The sequence below is a fragment of the Chiloscyllium plagiosum genome, unplaced genomic scaffold (assembly GCF_037043375.1).
Source record: "Chiloscyllium plagiosum isolate Xiang-an unplaced genomic scaffold, Cpla_swu_hap1 HiC_scaffold_18, whole genome shotgun sequence".
Lineage (NCBI taxonomy): Eukaryota > Metazoa > Chordata > Chondrichthyes > Orectolobiformes > Hemiscylliidae > Chiloscyllium > Chiloscyllium plagiosum.
Window position 1 is genome coordinate 52,111,645 of NW_028270156.1, and position 21,229 is coordinate 52,132,873.

The 21,229-nt window shown below is 37.0% G+C and overlaps 1 protein-coding gene across 5 annotated transcripts in view; it reads left to right on the plus strand.

Annotated features, from left to right (window-relative positions):
* LOC122557864 (synaptotagmin-7) overlaps nucleotides 1-21,229 on the plus strand; it is a 688,014-nt gene that overhangs the window by 325,848 nt on the left and 340,937 nt on the right. For all 5 annotated transcript variants that reach the window (XM_043706001.2, XM_043706003.2, XM_087996613.1 and 2 more), the window contains exon 2: nucleotides 4,487-4,590. In XM_043706001.2, coding sequence (XP_043561936.1) covers nucleotides 4,487-4,590 — 104 coding nt within the window. The remainder of the gene's footprint in view (nucleotides 1-4,486; nucleotides 4,591-21,229) is intronic.

A 21,229-nucleotide genomic window follows, 5' to 3' on the forward strand; every position in this document is an offset into this window, starting at 1 on the left:
CAGCCGCAACATGACCTCCTAACTCCTCTACTCAGTGCTCTGACCAATAAAGGAAAGCATACCAATGCCACCTTCACTATTCTATCTATGTATGACTCCACTTTCAAGGAACTATTAACCTGCACTCCAAGGTCTCTTTGTTCAGCAACATTGCCCAGGACCTTACCATTAAGTGTATAAGTCCTGCTAAGATTTGCTTTTCCAAAATGCAGCACCTCAGATTTATCTAGATTAAACTCCATCTGCTACTCCTCAGCCCATTGGCCCATCTGATCAAGTTCCTGTTGTACTCTCAGGTAACCTTCTTCGCTGTCCACTACACCTCTAATTTTGGTGTCATCTGCAAACTCAGTAAGTATACCTACTATGTTCACATCCAAATCATTTATATAAATGATGAAAAGCAGTGGACTGCAGAAAAGCACTGATCCTTACGGCACACCACTGGTTACAGGCCTCCTGTCTGAAAAGCAACCCTCCACCACCACCTTCTTCTACCCTCGAGCCAGTTATGTATCCAAATGGCTAGTTCTCCTTGTATTTAAATAAATTAGTCCTGCAATTCCCAGCTAAATGACATTAAACATTAGAAATTCTGGGAACAAATTGTGAAACTCCATCACAGATATAAATTAGTGCATGAATCACTGAACCAAATAATTATGTTTCAGGTAAAAAGATAATTAGTTTACATAGTCATATTTCCTTAAAAATGGAGTGTCAGGCAGATAGGATGGTGAAGAAGGCATTTAGTATGCTTTCCTTTATTTGTCAGAGCATTGTTTATAGGAGTTGGGAGGTCATGTTGCGCTGTGCAGGACATTGGTTAGGCCACTTTTGAAATATTGTGTGCAATTCCGGTCTCCCTTCTATAGGAAGGATGTTGTGAAATTTGAATGGTTCAGAAAAGATTTACAAGGATGTTTCCAGGATTGGAGGGTTTGAGCTAGAGAGAGAGACTGAATACGCTTGGGACTGTTTTCCCTGGACCATCAGAGGCTGAGGGGTGACCTTATAGAGGTTTATAAAATCATGAGTGGTATGGATAGGGTAAATGGACAAGGTTTTTTCCCTGAGTTGGGGGAGTCCAGAACTGGATGGCATAAGTTTAGGATGAGAGCGGAAAGATTTAAAAGGGACCCAAAGGGCAGTTTTTTCACACAAAGGGTATTTAATGTATGGAATGAACTGCCAGAGGAAGTGGTGTAAGTTGGTACAACTCCAGCATTTAAAAGGGATCTGGATGGGTATATGAATAGGAAGAGTTTCAAGGGATATGGGCCAAGTGCTGGCAAATGGGATTAGATTAATTTAGGATATCTGGATAGCATGGATGAGTTGGATGGAAGGGTCTGTTTCCATGCTGTACATCTCTTTGACTCTATGACTGTACTCGGAGCAGTAGGCTGCAACTGCCTTGTTTTAGATTAGGTTAGATTACTTACAGTACTTACTTCAGCCCAACAAGTCCACACCGACCCGCCGAAGCGCAACCCACCCAGACCCATTCTCCTACATTTACCCCTTCACCTAATACTACGGGCAATTTAGCATAGCCAATTCACCTAACCTGCACATTTTTGAACTGTGGGAGGAAACCAGAGCACCCGAAGGAAACCCACGCAGACATGGGGCGAATGTGCAAACTCCACACAGTCAATCGCCTGAGGTGGTCTCTGGCGCTGTGAGGCAGCCACCGATTGGAAAATCTCCCAGATAATTTAAACAGAGGATTGTTTTTTACCCTGCTGCTAATCTCCATTGCAATATAACATACTTGGTATGTTCCAGACAGAGCAGTAAACTAATTATCTTTTTACTTTAAACACAATTATTTGGTTCTCTGATTCATGCAATAATTTATATCTGTAATGGAATTTCACAAGTTGTTCCTGGAATTTCTAATGTTTAATGTCATTTATCTGTGAACTGCATAAATAATTTATTGAATTAAGTATAGCCCGCCAAGTTTCATATTAAAACTCTCAAAGAAAGGTCTAAGTTTTACACTTTTTTTTCTCTCTGACATTGAGATAAATATACATTATCTTGTAAGTATAATTAACCTGCTTTTTTGATTTGCATTTACTTCAGGGAGCATGTGCCAGTTTCTCAATCAGATGTTTACATTTATGCTAACTTTCGGTTTTAGGAATTCAAGTATTATGTTCTAAAATATAAGAAATAAGAACTAGATATTCACAACAAACTATATGACCATAAGAAATAGGAACAACAATCGGCTATTTGACCCCCGAAGCTGTTCTGCCACCTTACACATTGACTTCTCCACCACCTGGTACTACCTGGCTTGCTGTGTTCTTCCAGCTCCCTGCTTATCTACATTCAATAGGATCATAGCTGATCCAACATTCCTCATGTCCCCTTTCCTGCTAACTCCATGTAATCCTTGTGCCCCCTTCTGATCAAAAATCTATCTGTCTCAGCCTTAAATATACGCAATGACTCTGCCTCTATAGACCTCTGTGGTAAGATATTCCAAAAATAATTGTCTGAGAGAAGAAATTTCTCCTCATGTCAGTCTTAAATTGACACCCGTTTGTTCTGAGACTGTATGTTTCAAGGAGATTACCTCTGATTTTTCTCAATTCCATTGAGTAGAATCCTAAATTGTTTAGCTTTTTCTCAAAAGACCATCCCTCCATACCAGGTTCACCCTAATGAGCTTTTTCTGAACCACCTTCAATAAAACAAAATATCTTTCCTTAAATAAGAGTACCAAAAGAGCTGACAGTATTTCAAATGCAGTCTCATTAATACCTTGTAGAGCTGCCGTAATGCTTCTCTACCCTTATACTCGATCCCCCTTGAAATAAGGGCTAATAATCCATTGTTTTTTGGTGAAATTATGTATATCTCAAACTCCTAATACTAACAGATGTTAGCATTCTGATTTTGGGTTTATTTTTAATGAGAAATTTTGCTAGGAATTTCCCTGTCAAACATCCACTCCTAGATAACCGAAACAGCAAAAACCACCAGTTGACAAACCTAAATACAAATTTGGTGAAGTTGACTTGGCTTTGAGGGCTGATCCTGTGGTTCAGGATTGACAGGTTGCATACCATCCTGCCTGAAATTCTTTCAGGAATTCTCACAGTGAGTGGACAGGTGTTTGAATTCATTCTAAGATGTGGACAAAAGCATGGACAAGGTCAATGATTTACTGATTATCTCTTTTGAACAGCTGCAATCCTTGCCATGTTGCACACACTCAATCATGTTAATTGGGAAATTAATGAAATTGACCAGTGACAATTAGGAGCATGCAATATATATGTCCAAATCAGAGATCTAGAAAGACAACTGATGGTGTGAGGCAAAAGGAAGTCACATGGTTGTAATAATACAGAACATCAAAGAAATTTTGATGCCAAAATGAGAGATTTAAATTTAAGCACAGGATGGTTAAAAGCCAGTTCTGGTCTATGAGAACAGGAATAAATTAGTGAGCTAGTCTTATCATTGGCTGCGATACAGCTAACGTCATTTTTAATCAATTGAAATTGACAAAGCTTAGGGAATGTAAAGGTGGTCAAATAAATATTGGAAGTGTTGAGTCTGAAGTTGGCAAAGACATATTAAGAATTTCAACATTACATGAGCTGAAGGACGAGTGAAACTGTTGTGATTGAAGTAAGCCAAAACAGACAGAGAATGCTGAAGAGAGACAAGCAAAGTTAATGTTTTGAATCCAATATAACACTTCTTCAGAAGAGTTGTGAAGAAGTGTCGTACTGGACTTAAAATGTTTAATCTCTTTCTTTCTCCATAGATGCTGCCAGACCTTCTGAGTTTCTCTGGCATTCTGAGTTTGTTTCAGAGTTCTAGAATCTGTGGTATTTTTCTTTTACTGAAGTAAGTTGAATTGGTTTTGGGTTTGGAAGCTCAGCTTGACATCAAATAGGATACAGATGCATCTTAATCTGCACTTCTAACGTTAATTGCTGATTCCCAACAAGCTTTCTGAGTTTTGTTTATAAACTGAAAATAAGTCTCAATCCAACTGATAATATTCTGAGTATGTACTTGACAAGTTACAGCCTTGCCCTATAATGATTCAATATGAAAGATCAAGTGCAAATGTCCTTATCATTGCTAATGCTATGTATGTTTACAAATATTCTCAAAACTCGCTAAATATTGTCAGATGTGATTGTAAATTTAGATGACAGCAAATGATAATTTAAGTTTTAATCTAAAAATTAAATTTTTAGATGAGTAATAAACTAGTAATAAAGTAGTTTATTAGTAATAAACCTAAACACAAAATGTGCAGAACATGACGATGTGTGATATATTGGTTAATTGATTGTGTCCTCCAGGCAAAAGGTTAACTTAAAGGAAATCTTGCATTAACTTAATGATGATGCATTATATATTGATTCCTTGTGCTCAATTGTTTTGTTGTTGTTAGTTTCTCGACTTTTGGACTAATGTGTTCATCTTCCTTGTTTTCTGACAGATTCGTTCACCCTGGATGTGGCTCTTGTGTCGGCAGCTGTGGTAATTTGTCTTGCTGCAATGGTTGCCATGTGTGGGATCTGCAAATGGTGTCAGCGCAAATTGGTGAGTTTAACTTGTTGTGTTGTAACAACAGCTTAGTTGATTGCAAAAGCATGTCGTGCACTGACAAATATCTCCTCTGTCACCTTGCAATGTACAGCTGGAGAGAGACACCTATTTCTTTTCTCCATACTTTCAGATTTCAAACAAAGAATAAACCAAGTATGAATCATGAAAATTACTTTCCTCATTTTCTGGTTGCTACTAACATTTATGTCTCCCTAATTCATCCATGATTATCATTTGAAACTTCAGTGGATTCAATGACTAAAGCTGTGTACGAATGGTTTAAAATTCTGATCATAAGATTCATTAAGTTATGCATTATGTGGATAGGATGCAAGTGGGCCAACTTAATCAATAAGTCCAAATGAGGATGACTTCAATCAAAGTAATTATGTTTGTATAATCTACTTTGCCTTCATTAATGTAGATATTCCTTTGCAACAGAACACTACTCCATTTACTTCGCAAACTCAGGATATATGGAAGGCTGCTTTGGACTGAGATGAGGAGAAATCTTTTCCCTCAAAGATGGTAAACCTGTGGAACACCACCACAGAAGGTTGTGGAGGCCAAGTCACTGAATATATTTAAGAAACATATCAATAAATATCTCATGACTAAAGTTGTCAAGTGGAATAGGAAGGCAGTGGAGTTTGCAGTTGAGATACAGGATTAATATAATCACATTGAATGGCAGATCAGGCTTTGTGGGCCAGATGACCACAACCTACTTTCTATCAATGCGCTTTGTCAGTGTCATTCAGTTCATAGCACTTTTTTGCTACCCTACAGTGTTAACAAATTAGCAATGCTGATATTGTAATACTGAAGGAAGTCTGCATTGTTAAAGACAGTGTTCATTAAATGAGACACCATTGCAATCCAAAAATTATATTAATTATTTTCCTGACTTGTCCCGACGTGGGTCAAAAGCAGGATAACCAAAATTCTCTGTTGTAGGCCTGACATTAGGCTCCCCATTTACAAGGTTTAATGTCAGTGAATAAGGAACAGAGAAACAGACTTGGTTTATCATGAGCAAGGTTTGGGTGTTAATTCAAATCTGAAGCTCAGTCAGAATGGAAGGGGATAATCCTGAGTGAAATGCGAAGTGTTAATGTAAATTAGGCAGTCTATATTAAGGGAAGAGATGTAAGAGGTGGACTATTGTTTAACATTGTCATTATTGAATAATATTATTTATGCATGCTTCAGACTATAACAGTCTACAATACTTCAGTTTCTTCCTGGGCAATTAACATTATAGACCACATTCTAGCCTGCTTCTGTAACAATATCTTCTGCAAACTTCAGCGAGACAATCAATTAACCCTACAGTTTCAGGAATCTAGTCTTATGGGAAACTGCACCCAAAGCAATGGCTAATATTTGGTATGATTACTATCATTTGTTTGGTAACTGTAAATCTAATCCATATTAACAGCATTATTATTGTTAATGGCAGATCCTCTTAGGATAATTGGTGGACATTTACCAGTTATTGGTTTGTTGTGCATTAATTAGCTAATGATATTAATGTGAAAGGTTAAAAAGAAAGTCTTGTCAAGTGCATATAAATCTTCATAATCAGGTTGGTGTGACACCATAAATGTTACTACACTTATTGTATAACTGTAGTTAAGTGTATCAGACCAATAAAAAGTGAAAGATTGGATGTTTGTTAGTTGGTGTATTTGAATTATTTTGTAACATGTCAGACAGAAATAATATTTTAATAAATTATTTGGTTCTTCTGTCTGCAGTTTAGTTTTTGTCTCCCCCTTTCCTAATGTCCCTCCTTTCATCCCCTAAATATCGTACTGGAACGTTGGGTGCTAAAATAGTTCAAGTCATTCTCATCTCAAAGATTGTCATCAAAGGATAACAACTTTTTATTTGTCATGCTCTTGTATGTATTAATTTGCTCTTATCATCGAGGATATTTGATTTTTTTTTAAACGAGTGTTTCTTCTGTAGATTGCATTTTATATTGATGAGTACTGAAAAATCCTCCTGTTTGAGTAGTCATTTTTTTGGTTTAAATGTAATGCTGCCACTGCATGCATTGGATGTGCTAAGAAATGCAGCATGTAGAATGTTTGAAACATTGAACATTGTGCGTTTATAGCAGCTCAAGACAGAAGTGAGGAGAGAAGGAAGAGCAGATGGATGAAAATGATGAATGAGGACAGCAGAATGATGGGAAAGCACAACAAGGAACACGTTGAGAATACTAAAGACAGATTTGCTAGACATGGGAAAAATAGAATGAAGCTCAATTATTTGATAGATGTATCATTTGTGAAGACAGGATTTTTTTTACATTTTGTTAAGTATTTTTGTCCTTACGCCCCCACCCCCAACAATCTTATCAGCATCATAAATTGTTTAACAGACAGAAAATAAATAGTGCTTGAACTTAGCACTGAATTTTCCACAAGAACTTTAACTAACATTGCAGTTAAATTATGTGCTCTCTAGTGCTTGATATAAAAATAAATTATTGTATCGTCAGCACTATAAGTCATATAATTTTTTCATCTGAATCAATACAGACATGTTTATCTATGTTTAGGTACAGAAGGAGCACAAGGAACTATTGTCTCTTTGAGGAAAAGGAGGACTGCCAATACTGGAAATTAGAGTCAAGAAGTGTGGTGCTGGAAAAGCACAGCTGGTCAGGCAGCATCCGAGGATCAGGACAATCGACGTTTCGAGCATAAGCTCTTCATCAGGAATGCGAGTTTATGCTCAGAACCTTGAATTTCCTCCTCCTAAGATACTGCCTGACCAGTTGTGCTTTTCCAGTACCACATTTTTTGACATTGCCTCTTTGAAGCTAGCATAACTAGTCAATATGACGCTAAACCAACACTTTGCAGAAAGTTTTTGGGTAGGCTTCCTGACCTGTACTGAGTTATCTATAGCAGTAATGCAGATGTTGCATACCTTTATTGATGCATACCAAAGTTTCTTCAGGTTACTAGGTAGTATTGGGTATTGCTGAGAATTGGGGGGGGGGGGGGGGGGGGGGGGGGGGGGGGGGGGGGGGGGGGGGGGTTGCAATTACTTTGGTTGTTTGCAAAAAGCAGAGCACTGACCATTGTTGATTAGTTGCTTCTGACAAAACATGGAATATTGTATCCAACATTAGTTGAGATTCCACAATTGGTCAACATTAATGAACAATATTGAATGTGCTCAGAATTGCACTAACAATCGATTTATGATTATAAATTGGGCTCAATCTGGATTGTTTATGTTTGCTAGAAGCTGCACATATTCATCTTGCCCTTTGCAATGAAAAGGATATGCTCAGGCATTGCATTTTTGTTTTCAAGTTTAAACAGAGGCGCGAGAATAATGTTTGCAAGTGCATTTCCAATGACAAAGTCTTGACTAAATAGAGTCAATTCCTGCCTTTTGTTTTTGGTGGTTAACTCTTCCTTTAGATCATTTAACATGACATTTTCTTGATCAATCAGATGTGAAGGAACCAGTGTTTGTCTGGGGTGGACAAAGTTAAAAGTCACACAAGACCAGGTTATAGTCCAACAGGTTTATTAGGAAGCACTAGCTTTCAGAGCACTGCTCCTTCATCAGGTTAGGTGAGCTACCTGATGAAGGAGCAGCGCTCTGAAAGCTAGTGCTTCCTAATAAATATGTTGGACTATAACCTGGTATTGTGCGATTTTTAACTTTGATCAATCAGAGTTTACTTGCCAGAAAATCAATACCCTTTTCTTATGTGGTATAAATTGTTGCTCCCATTGAAATTGATATTCTTGCGCATGTCTTGATAAATGCAAGTAAAAAAGAAACTTCAAAAGCATGTCTCTTTTTCTCAGCAATATTAAAGTTACTTCTCCTTGAGTTTGCCTGTTGATGATTTCTGAGATTTACTGCAGCTTTAAAGATTTTGAATTGAATAATTTAATGCCTTTTACAGATCCTGTCCAAAGAAACATAAGGAGAAGTCTCTGGTCAAGGAAGTCCCTATGAAATTATATCAGTGCCATATTGCATTTAGTGACTAGACTTACAATAAAATGTCCCATTGGTGTTTCACAGGACCATTATAAAAGTATGACACAAGCACCAAGACAGAGAAAGAGAGAGACAGACACATTGAGGCTTTAAATGAGCCTGGAAATCTTTTTTTGTTTAGGTTTGAAGGAGGATTCTGCAGTTCAACCCTCACCACGAAAATTGAAGTTATATGACTGTGAAAAGGATAAGTAAGGAAGCTGTTGGGAGCAGAGAGGTGCTCTGGACTGGTTCCAGGAAAGTGAAAGATCCACATAAGGGACAGTAAAGTATAATCATGATGGAGAATTTTTAGTCAGTTTTAAAATGTTAAAACTTCAGAAGCTTTTTTTATGGCCTGGAGTTGAAGATGCCTAGAAAAAATGTTTGGGCAATGTTTATTTTCATTTGTTTGTTACAGAAAAGACTTAAGATTTGGAACCTTTTTGTATATAGTTTAATAGGTGTTTGTTGGCTATCTTATTAATTATCTCAGTCATTGGAAATTCAAATATCATTTTAAACTTTAACTAACTCTAATGGAATTGCAACACTATTAGTCTGGATGGCAACATAAATAGGCTTTACGAAAGTGAAGTTAAGAGGTGGAGAGATTTAAGGATGGAAGTCCTAAGCTTCATGATCAGGCAGCTGAAGGCCTCAAATAATGAAGTGACTCAAATCCTGGTTGTTTAAGGGGCCTGAATTAAAATAAATCAAATATTCCAGAGGGTTATGGGATCGGAGGCAATTACAAAGATAGGGAGGGGTGAGTTATTTGGGAAAAGACGAATGTTAATTTTAAAATCAAGTTATTTATTAGCCAAGAGCTGATAATGGTCACTAGTACGAGTTTGATGAGTGAACAATTTTACTTCGTGTTAGGATACATTACAACATACAAAAACAGTAGTTATTGGAAAAACTCAGCAGGTCTGGCAGCATCTGTGAAAAGAAATCAGAGTTAGGGTTTCGGGTTGGTTGGCTCTTCCTCAGAACAGGAAGAGTCACCATACTGAAAATGTTAACTTTCTGGATGATCTCAAACATGTGGAAGATAGAATGTAAGAGGCCAACAAGGAGTTCATGAGAGCAGTGCAGTCCAGAAATAGCAAAAGCAAAGACAAGAATTCAGTAGGATCTTTTGTGAGAGAAATGGTTGATGTTTCTTCGCAATAGTGGGGAGGGGATTCAGACGGAATTCAAAATGTTGACTCTTTCTCTCTCTACAGATAGGTTTCTCCAACACTTTTGCTTATTTTTGATTTCCAATATCTACAGTATCTTGCTTTTTGTTTTGGATGATCTTTCCGCTGTTGAGCTGTGACAAGAACAGAATTAGGCAGTATTCCATGCTTGTTTTGGAATTGGTGGTCTTGGAAAGTGGCATATACAGCAAACATTTTATTAACTGCACCTATGGGACCAGGTTGATCAAATATTCCAGATAATTGAGGTTCACATTAATCTATATGAAAACACACACCTTAAGTAACAGCAACCTAATGCAGTGGGTATACGCATTCCTGTTATACTTTATTTACAGTGTAAATCATTTAAATTATAATACATTATCTTAAATAAAACTTACCAGCAGAGAGTCTTCTGACTTGCACTCTCAACTAACTACAGTACTCTGACATCATGGAGAATAAGATAATACAGTAAATTTCTGATATTTCAGGTATATATTTTTTTCCAGTTTATTGAGAGTGCTGGTTCATAAGCTGCCAGGTAAAACAAAGTTTGCTATATATGTGATTAAAAAATTCATCTCAAATTGGATAAGAAGGTTTCAATCAGATCACATGAGGTAAAAATGATTGCCATCAAATAGATGTGGAAACTCTAATGAATCTCCCTGTCTTCAGGAGAAGAGTGAAAATTAGAGAATGGAGTTTCAAAACTTGGATAATAAGTTAGGGGAAGGACTGAATAATGGAAACCAATCTTTATTCACTTATTAAAATTTATACTTACAGAGATACATGGCACAGTTTGCACGTTCAACCATCAACTAAAGATCAATTTTGACAAAGCCATGTGAGAAACTTGTTGTTAGGGATATGATGATTTTGATCAGAGATGAACAAAAAAAAACAAGCCCGTGAGGGAGGCCCATACTGTTTAGGCAGCGATAAATCATAATGTTTTGTCACTCAGCTGTGTAAGCTAATGTTTATCAGTACTGCATCATCCGTTCCATCTCCATCACTGAGGTTGCAAGAAGGATCATTGCCACAATTTTGTTTCAGTAATCCATTTATCCTCACGTAAGTGAACAATCTGTTCTGTAATAGAGAATGCAGAAACAAATTCTGCCCGTAGGTTAGATTTCAGTGCCATTATAGCATCTTTTGACCTTTTACTGTGATTGCTAGAGTAACCACATTTTTTTCTTTGTGGGGAATTTGGAACGGTGGAATGACGCTCTAAAAGCCAGGTCTAATTTATATTTGAATAGTCCCCATAAATTTGCATCTATTTCAATACAATCAGATTAAGTTCGCCATTTGGGAAAGGAATCCAAAGTCTCAGGTCTAGACAGAATCCATAAATGAAATAAAACTTATGAGTACAAAGTAGAAATTGGCTGCTGTATTTTTTCACATGACAATAGTGGTTACCATTTGAAACTTCAGTGGCAATGAAACAGTTTTGAGTGTCCCAAAAATATGAAAGTAACAACAGCAAAGTAAATTTATTCTTTCTTATACAAAAATAGAAATTGCTGGATAAGCAAAGCAACTCTGGCAGCATCTGTGGAGAGAAATCAGTATTAATGTTTTGGGTCAAGTGACTGTTCTTCTTTTCATGGGTTAGACTGTCACAACTCTCAGATCACATACAGCTCAGGTGCTTAGTGTGAACGCATCAATCTTAGATCAAGGTGATTAGGTTTTCGTTTGCCAAGATGGCTTTTAATAAGTTGAATTATTGTTAGTTGTTCTTAATCCAAGCTTCCTGTCCCCAAAGTATTTCATAATAGTGGTGTAGTTGAAATATCATTTGTCTAAGGTTGAAAAAATTTGAAATCAATTCAATGTATGTCTAGAGCAAGTATGGTTAATGTTTCGGGTCCAGGGGCCCTTCTTCAGGACTGATTGTAGCTAGAGAAAGGTTGATAGATATACTGAAGATGGGATGGGAGAGTGGTGAAGATGGAGCCTGGAATAAGGGAGAACAGCTGTTAGGCAGACAAAGGAAATGCCTACCCTTGTCCCCAGTCAGTAATTGTCTAAAAGTGAGCATGAGCTGAATTACAAGGAGAGCTAGTACACATTTGTTGAGGGAAGTCCTGTTTTACTTGATACAGATTTCTGATGAGTTAACAGAGGTTTACTGAAAGTGATGTAGTTCATATTGTGTAGTGACATTTAAAACTCAATTAATGATGCACCAAATATCAACCTTTTTAATAAAACTGATGTCCTTGGGATAAAAGGCAAAGTGGAATCATGCATACAAAATTTGTTTAAATATCGAAAATCAAATTGTGAGGAATGGTTATTTTTCATACGGAATAAAGACATACAGTGGAGTTCCTTGAGGTTCAGAACGCGAATGTAGTTTTGAAAGATATTATAATTTGGGTTTTGAGTGCAAGGTACAATTTCAAAATTTGCAGATGACATGAAAATTGGAAGTGTAATTAACAGTGTATAGCTTGAAAGAAAACAGCCTGAAATTCAATGAAAAATGAAGTGATGCTTTTTGGTTGAGAGAATGAAGAAAGAGAGATCTCTTGGTAAATAGTTTTAAAGGGTGTGCAATAAAAGAGAGGCCTTGAGGTGTATACAACCGCATATTTGAATTTAGTAGGACGAGTTAACAAAATAGTTCATTTAGAATGAAGGACCTTATCCTTTATAAGTAGAGACATAGAGCACAAAAGCAGGACGCTTATACTACATCTAGTTGAAACAACAGTGTTGCAGCAGATGGAGTGCTATATCCAATTCTGGGTACCAGGTTTAGGACAGGTATAAAGGCTTTGGAAAAATTAAAGAATAATTTCATCGATTAGGGTTGGTAGTTTCATGGTACACTAATGCAGAAAATAAAAAGAGGTGTTGTAAATCACCAAGGGTTAAGTAAATTAAGAGAGATTATTTCCAAAATTTGACATGTTAATAGCTAGAAGACAGACTTGTGGTAACTGGTAAAACACCTAGAGGCAACATTAGTGGTTGGAATATGGTCAAAGTGGTGGAAACCGATTTATCTCTTGCTTTCAAGAGGCAGTTAGATAATACTTGGAGAAAAATAAGTACTGGGACAGGCAGTGGGAGTTGTAGAGTGGAACTAGCAGGAATGCTGCTCAACAAAAGCCAATACTGACCTAAAGAACCAAATGGCCTCCTGTACTTTAATGTTCCAAGATTCACACTGATATTACTTTTCAGTTCATTACTCTCCAACACACACTCACTGTTCTCCCTTGACTCTCACAGCTGCTGGTAATGCTCATCTACAGCAGGTAGCAGTTTTTAATTCCTTCGAATATATTTTCAAGTAGGAACAAGGGAAAATAAGGGAATGGTGTTGATTTTAATTCATAAAGCTGAATTAAGTTGGAATCATTGCCTCTTTATGTAAGTAAAATGGACACATGATATCTGAGAGACCAAAGATGTGATCACTGAGAAACCAGATACTTGATTTTCAATTGTCAAAGTGTTAGGATTAGTAAACGTATGCTGCTATAACTTCAAAAGGAAGGAAGGGACTAGCCTCTAAATAACTGTCACTTAAGCCTAATAGGCTGGGAAGGGTCAGAATACAATTTGGAAACAGTACAGCAGCCAACATGAATAACCTGGTCTACATCCCTCAGGTGTAATGTGACAGCTACCAAGTCATGTTTTGCTGGGCGTTTACCCACTTGTTTGTGCTGTGAAGCAGCTGCCTTGCAGATCTTCTACCTCATTTTTGTAACACAGTGGCAAGCTAAGTGTCAGGTCCCATCTGCCTTTGAGGAATGGGCACAGGAGTCAGTTCCTGCCTGTTGGCCATGCTCATTTCACTAATTCGATGCTGAACGCACCTCCTGCCCGATTAGATGATCTGCATTGGAAACTATCATTGCATCAACTAAAGGAATGTTGGATTTTATTTCTATGGGACTGTTCGATAAAACTGAAGAAGCGATAATGTAGTTTTACATGACCTTGTCAAACTGTAACTTGATTATAACATTCAGTTTTGGGCTGCAAAACTCAGGAATCTGATTATATTTTTGAAGAAGCTTCCAAAGTATTAACAATCTATGGATGGCATTTATATGGACTTGCAAAAAGCTGCTGAATAAACCCTACTTAAGAGAAGATTAGCTAAAGTTGAATCCATGGAAAAGAAAGCAAATAATTGACCTGTTAAATAAATAAGCTCAGTGGTTGGAGACTGAGAGTAAGGATAGTGAGTGGATAATCCAGTCGGCAGGATGTGACAAGTGTGGATCCACAAGGATTTGCCTTGGGGCCTCAACTGTTCTAATATTAATTAATATTATTAAGGTGAAATGAAGAAGTCCATCATCCAAATTTTCTTGGCACAAAGATACTGTGTAGGTGGATGCTTAAGATCACAAAGGGGTGGTGATAAGTGAACGAGAGAAACTGTGACAAGTAGAGGTCATCACTACAAATCTTAAAAAAAAGATAGTCCAGCATTCTTTCTAAATGGTGAGAAATAGGAATTTGAATTACATTGGTGTCCAGGTGCATGAATGTCTAAAATGAGATCAAAAGGTCTTATGGAACATTGCCTTTTATATCTAGAGAAGTTGAAGACCAAGGAAGTAGAAGTTATGCTACATCTGTACTATGCCCTGCTAGGTACAATAAAACTATTTTCTTTGTTCAAAAATCTGGAATGAAAGGTTATTAAAAATAAGTCTTTAGGAATGTAATCAAGAACCATTTTATTCTGATTCATTAACTTCTAAAGTTTTGAAAAATAACCTGAAGATTCTGGCTCAGTTGAAATGTTCAAGACAGATTGTTTATTATTTGAGTGTATCAAAGGAAATGGAGCAAAGGCAGGTAAATGGTGTTAAGCAGCAGGCAGCCATGATCTTGTTGAATGCCAGAACAGGGTTTGATTGACCTTGTCGTTTTTCAGTGTTCTTTCATTCTAATTCCAATTCATATTTTTTGTGGGAAAAATGATAGATTTGCCTCCATAACATAATTCAAGCTGGAAATGACAGTTCACTGCTTTGAAGGTTACAACTTTGAGAGTTAAAACTTTATTAGGTCAGTGAAAAAAAAATGTAACATTTTAACATTGCAGTATCAAACTGCACCACAAGAGGACACCACAAGCTTTACAAAGTTTATTAACAATGCCAAGATCAGCACTTAGCCACAGTGACATTCCAAATATGCCTGCTGTCTGCAAGGATATTGATATTATTTACATTGAGATGGTGGTAACAGCTTTTGTACTTAAGAGTAATTGAGTAACAGTGTAACAGAAGGCAACCTAGCTGACAACTAATTATTGAGTAACAAAAGTTCAGTGAAAGTGACATATTTCTATAATAACTATCTTACTTGCCATCTTATTTTCTACCAGAGCTAATATCATTAAAGGAATAGTTGACCTGGACCTGGACAATTTAACCTCACTTATAAACAGAGTCCATTTTCAAATCTTTCAATCAGTCACGTTACAAAGTGAGTCTGATCAATTTACAGCATGAATGCTATGAATACTGTAAGAATGATAAGATATAATTACAGCAAGTTATATAATCTAGCTATGGAATTGGGGTAGATAGATATACATGCTTTGTATCTCCTATTAACATTACCTAATGTGGGCAATTATTTATTTTTGTTAATGGAAAACCTTTAAGCAGAGCAATTTAAGATCCTTATTGAAATGTGCAATGTAGTTGGGAAAATATTAATTTCTCTTCACTCAGCCATTCACTTCTTGAGAGTTGAATTATGAGCACTTCCATGGCCTTAATGAGTTTGGTTAACCTTGTACAGCAGGAGGTCTCCAGTTCAACAACCAATCCCGACAGTGGTATAAGGATCACAGTTGCTTAATAGTTCAGAAGGTTCAATTCAATCAGTGTTCCATCTGCTGATTGCTGTTTAGAATGGTGCATATGGGTCTACATGGGTGTGGCATGTGTGTGCAGCTATCTAGTGAGGGCAAATATCAGCTTAGTTGTAATGTCTCCTCGGTGTTTCAGGAAATGTATGAATAATGGTACCTGAAACAAACAATAGACAACAATGATCAATAATGGAACCAGTTCCAACAAGGAAGTAGCATTATTTCTGAAAGGAAGAGAAGAAACTTGGCAATTGGCAATTTTCTTGGAAATTCGGAAGTTAGCATTTGCAAAACACATTATCATGAGTTGTTATTACACAGTAAAGACGTGTTTAAGTCAAAATTCTGAAAAGATCATTTGTATTTTCCCAGACCCATAATTGAATAAATGACAGAAACTAACCTCTACTAGCATTACCAATAATTATTCGTTAGTAGCATGGCACATTCCAGTGTAGCAAGTTCTGAGAGTGGATAATAAGTATTGGTAACAGGTCTCCACTGGAGAGATCCTCTTATTTCTACCTCTTTTCATTCCATCTATTGGAGAAACCTGACCTTTCTTTTTCCCACCTTTTGCAATATTTGTGAGATCTAGCATTTGATAGCATAGGTTTCAAACGGGAGACTCGCTAATGGAATATCCCAACCACAGTCCTTATTATGTTAATTCATAGTGCTACCTGGGACAAGAACAGTTGGCAACTTGAATGAATAATTTATTTATTGTCACATATATGTTGAAGATATAATGAAAAGTGTTTTGTTGCCATAGTCCAGTGCCATTTTGAGGTACAGCTGCCAGATGAAGTGGCAGAGGCAGTACAATTATAACATGTAAAATACATTTGCTTGTACATGGATAGGAAAGATTTAGAGACAGATGGGCCAAAAGCAGAAAAATGGGACTAGTTCTATTTAGGAAGTCTAGTTGGCATAGAAGGGTTGAGCCGAAGAGCCAATTTCCATGTTGAATGTCTCTATGGCTCCTTCCAAACCTATAACCTGTACTATTTAGGTGGGCAAGGGCTGCAGGTACATCACCCCTCGCAAGTTCCCCTCAAAGTCATACATCTTCGTGACTTGGAACTTTATTGATGGACCTTCATGCTCAGTGGGGCAAAATCCTGGAACTCCCTCTCTAACTGTATTGTGAGACTACCTACACCAAATGAACTGCAAAGATTCATGAAATAGCACACCATCACCTTTTCAAGGGTAAATAGGAATGGACAATAAATGCTAGCCCAGTCAGTGAAGCCCACATCCTTGAAATGATGGTGCAAGGCCAAACATGATGTTAATGAGACAAGTCAACAAAGGTTAGGTCACCAAGGACAAAGCTACCACATACATTCAAACACTACCACTTCTAAGTTTTTTTTCCAAACTTCCTGACTTGGAACAATGTTGGCATTCTTTCATTGTTAATGTGTCAAAATTCTGAAACTTCCTTCATAACAATACTGGCGATGTGCCTAAATCACACACAATACAGGGGTTCAAGAATGCAAATCATCACCACCTCAAGCACAATTAGGGATGAGAAACAAGTGCTGGCCTGAACAGCGATGTCCACATCCTGTGGGGAAAGAAAAGGTGTAAATGGCAATCGCAGAATCATTACCAACAATTGCTCATGAAAGTGGATATGATATGAAATTAGTATTGAATCTGTAATACTGTAAGATGCTTAATCAAAATATTCTGTTGCACTTCATTGGAACAGTGAAGAGGCAAGGTATGGAGAGATCATAATGCGAGTAAGCAGAGAATAAAAATGACAGGAAAACAGTTTGTGCTTGGATACCGAATGGAAATTTTCCCTTGTTATTTTCTTCACCTACCTTTTAGTAAAAGCTACAGTTTTTTTAAATTAAAAGCCTTCTTATCTCTCTCACAATAGACAAATACTGGAGTTTGTTTTGCAGTCATTGTTCCATGAAGGGAATCCACAGAAAGACTCATTAGCAATCTGATGACATCTCTTTCATAGTATTCATTGTAGCATGGCCAAGTGTCCATAATGTTTATGCTGTCATTATCATTAAATTAGTCTTACAGTTAGCATGTGATTTATCATTCTATAAATATTCTCTTTTCCATGGGATCATCCAGTTAGCAGGCTGACAGTGCAAACAGTCTTGTAGGACTTGAGTGTGTCCCTTGATATGGACAATACTGCAGCTTTTGGCTAATGAATGTGCTAGATTGGTGAAGAATTAATTAGGGAAAATCATATTTGTTGATATTTAACTTTACCAGTAGCAGTGTTTATGGTGTATTGATCAAGATTCAGACATTTTAGACATTTTAGAAATTATTTTGCTAAGAACATTTTGACAATTAAATTTTACAGATAAAGTAAAGTTGTGATCATTGTGGAAAGGATGGATAGTGAAGTTATCAAGTTGGTATTTAAGACGTGTAAATACTTGTCCGGGGGCATTGTTGGCTGTAAATATTCAGAGAGCCGAACAAAACAGGGAAAGTAATCTTTGGTGGATTATCTCTATATGCAAAACTGTTTGTAGCTCAGTTTGCTCCTTCTCTGGCTTTCTTGTCATGTCTTGTCCTCTATCAATGTTTTTTGTGTATTCCTGAGGCCAACACATGTCAATTCCCCAGCTGCTCCAGGCTGCACATGGTTAACAGCAGGAGTGCAAGATAAATGAATTCCATGACTACTTTGCCATTGCTGTGCTACAATCTGACAATTACATTAAGATTCGAGAACAAGGCATGCTGAATTACTTTGAAGCTGACTGAACTCAGTGGGTCTTTCAAAATCAGTTTCCTACCTTCATGGCCCTTGCCCAACACTCTTTAATAGCCTTTCACAAATGGGTTTGCAACATGAAATATAAATGAACCATTCAGGCTCCTGATGCCGGATTTTCCACTGGCACCTAGGTTGACAGGACAGACCCACTGTGCCTATATCCCTACACTGAGGAGAAGACAGATGGTAGTGGTACGATCAAGTTCTGTTGCAAACTAGTTTTCTCTGACTCAACACATCTTTTAATGAGCAAAGGACGATGGTAACTGGTTGATACATTGCAAATTAACAAGAAGACCGCTATGCTGGATGATTTTAGGTTTTCAAATAAATTAGCAGGCATCCTGGGCATTAAATTTAAAGTATTTTTGATCAATGCTTATCTTAATTTCAGCATGCTTACCTTCATCCTGGACAGTGTATCTTTCATACCTTCACATCTCCGGTACTAATGCCTGTATAGAATCTGTCTTCAAAATTCACTATATTTATAAATAAAATCATTTTAGCATTTAAAACCAGAACATTCTGATCAAAATATGTTAACAGCACTATTGTCATTTCAAACATTAGCAATAGGAGCACAAAGAGTCTTGTAGTTTCTTACCATGAAGATCATGATTGTACTTTTGCACAAATTCCAATTGCCTTCCCTTCTCGAAAAGAAAAATTGCTGGAGAAACTCAGCAGGTCTGCCAGCATCCAGTGACTCTTCTTCAGTTCCAAAGGATCAGTGGAGTTGAAACATTACCTCTGCTTTCTCTCCACAGATGCTACTAGACCTGCTGAACTTGCAGCACACTGACATTATACCAAAAAGCAAACAATTAAAATAAAATCTCCCAAATGCTGTGATGAAGATTGCAAGTAATTTGACCTCAGGCAAAGGGACCTGCCAAAAGCTACAGTTGGCTTTCAATTTTGTGAGCATGGTGCTCCACCAAGCTTTCATTCATTGAGAACAATACATCAATTTCACTTACTGCGGTCTTCTTAAGTTGAGGTCTTCTTAAGTTGATTTAGGTCTGTACAGATGTCAAACATTCTGTTAGGTTTGGGAATTTTAACAATTCCAGAGCAGCACTTTGTAGGTTCAGTGATAGGAGAAATGACATTCATCAAGCTGGTTGGACCTCTTTCATTATTGGGTGTGTGATATCTTTCTAGATGTGAACAGACACATGGCTTTAGTATCGCTTCACAAGTGGTCTTGAAGCTTCCAGACCCCATAAATAAATTAGAACAATCTTTGCTGAATTCACTCCTGAACTCATGTTTGATTAATATCTAGCTGTTTAAGGTTTATACAAATTCTTCTACTTAGAAATTTTCTTTTTTTTAATGTAGCATTTAATGTTTCCAATATCTACTTTCTCTATATTTTAGTGTTGCCTGTAACCTTCACTTGACGTTTATGTAAATTCCTGTTAGACCATGAAACTGAGTCTTCCAAGTTGGAACACAATGTAGAACAATTTAAAATTGCTGTTTGTAAGCACAGGAAATGTTTGTATGTCAGGTTATTAAAATTACAGCCATATATGAGATAGCATTCTGAAGTGTGAGTGTTCGTTAGTCAGATGTCTGTAAAATCTGATTGTTGTTCATCTTACGAAAGTTCTTCCACATCATTAGTACTGTCATGTGTGAAGACACTTTATTTGGAATCTGTGAAAATATAATTTTTTACCTTAGCGCATCTTTCTGAAATGACCATCCTTTTTCTGTAGTTAAAGCATTACGTGATCTTTTCAAGACATTGTTTGCATTTGAGAGGCTTTTTGACACCACAATGCTGTCAGATTACTGGCATCTTGCACTTTCCCTCCCAAGTGCATCTTTTCTTATTCTTCTTTTACACACTTGTGCTTTTGGAATTGTGTAGGGTCACTGACGGTTTCCCGAGCTAAGAGTTTTGTCATCTCTTAGCATTATCCTGTTCTGTTTATGGACTTCTGTTTCTCTCACCAGCTGTACTGCTTTTTCTAAGATGAAGTCTTCCTTAGACTGCAGCATGACTGATTGTAGTTGATATTGTCAATTAACTCCTATGTAATCTTGTATTAATTCTACTTTTTGTACCTCTACAGTCATTATCTTGAACCAACCTGTTAAGGTTAGTAATAAAAACATCTGCTAGTTCGCCTAGTTTCTGGTGCTTTTATTGAAATTAAACCTTTCCAGAATCTTGTTTCTCGTCAGGTCGATTTTGAAGGCTTTCAAGACTATTTCACATTTATCTGAGATCTGTTATGATGCTAACTAATTGTACTACTGGACAAGTATGATCCCAAAATAAAACCTGACTTGAAGGGTTTTGTTTTTATTTTTGTTTGATTAGTTGATGTGATTGATTCATCACCAAGATACATTTGCATGAGGGTACAGATTTTCTTCAACAACAGAGCAGAAATTTGTTCCACAAAAAGAATTTAAACCAAACTACAGAGGAACTTCAATTATCCGGCACTCAATTAACCAAATTTCAGATTGTCCAAACAAGATCGCAAAGTCTCAATGTTGGCTAACTGTTACCCGGCATTTGGTTATCTGGCATTCGATTAACCGAGCGAAATACTCCCCGCCATGTCCTTCAAATGATCAAAGTTCCTCTGTATATAAATATGAAAGACAATTGGCAAGATCTAAAATGCACAGAAGAATAAAGTTTCAACACATTTTCTGACACTATCCATTACAGAGACTCTGACCCAGAGAAGTTGCACCTTATCTCAACTCTTTAGGGTTCTCCTT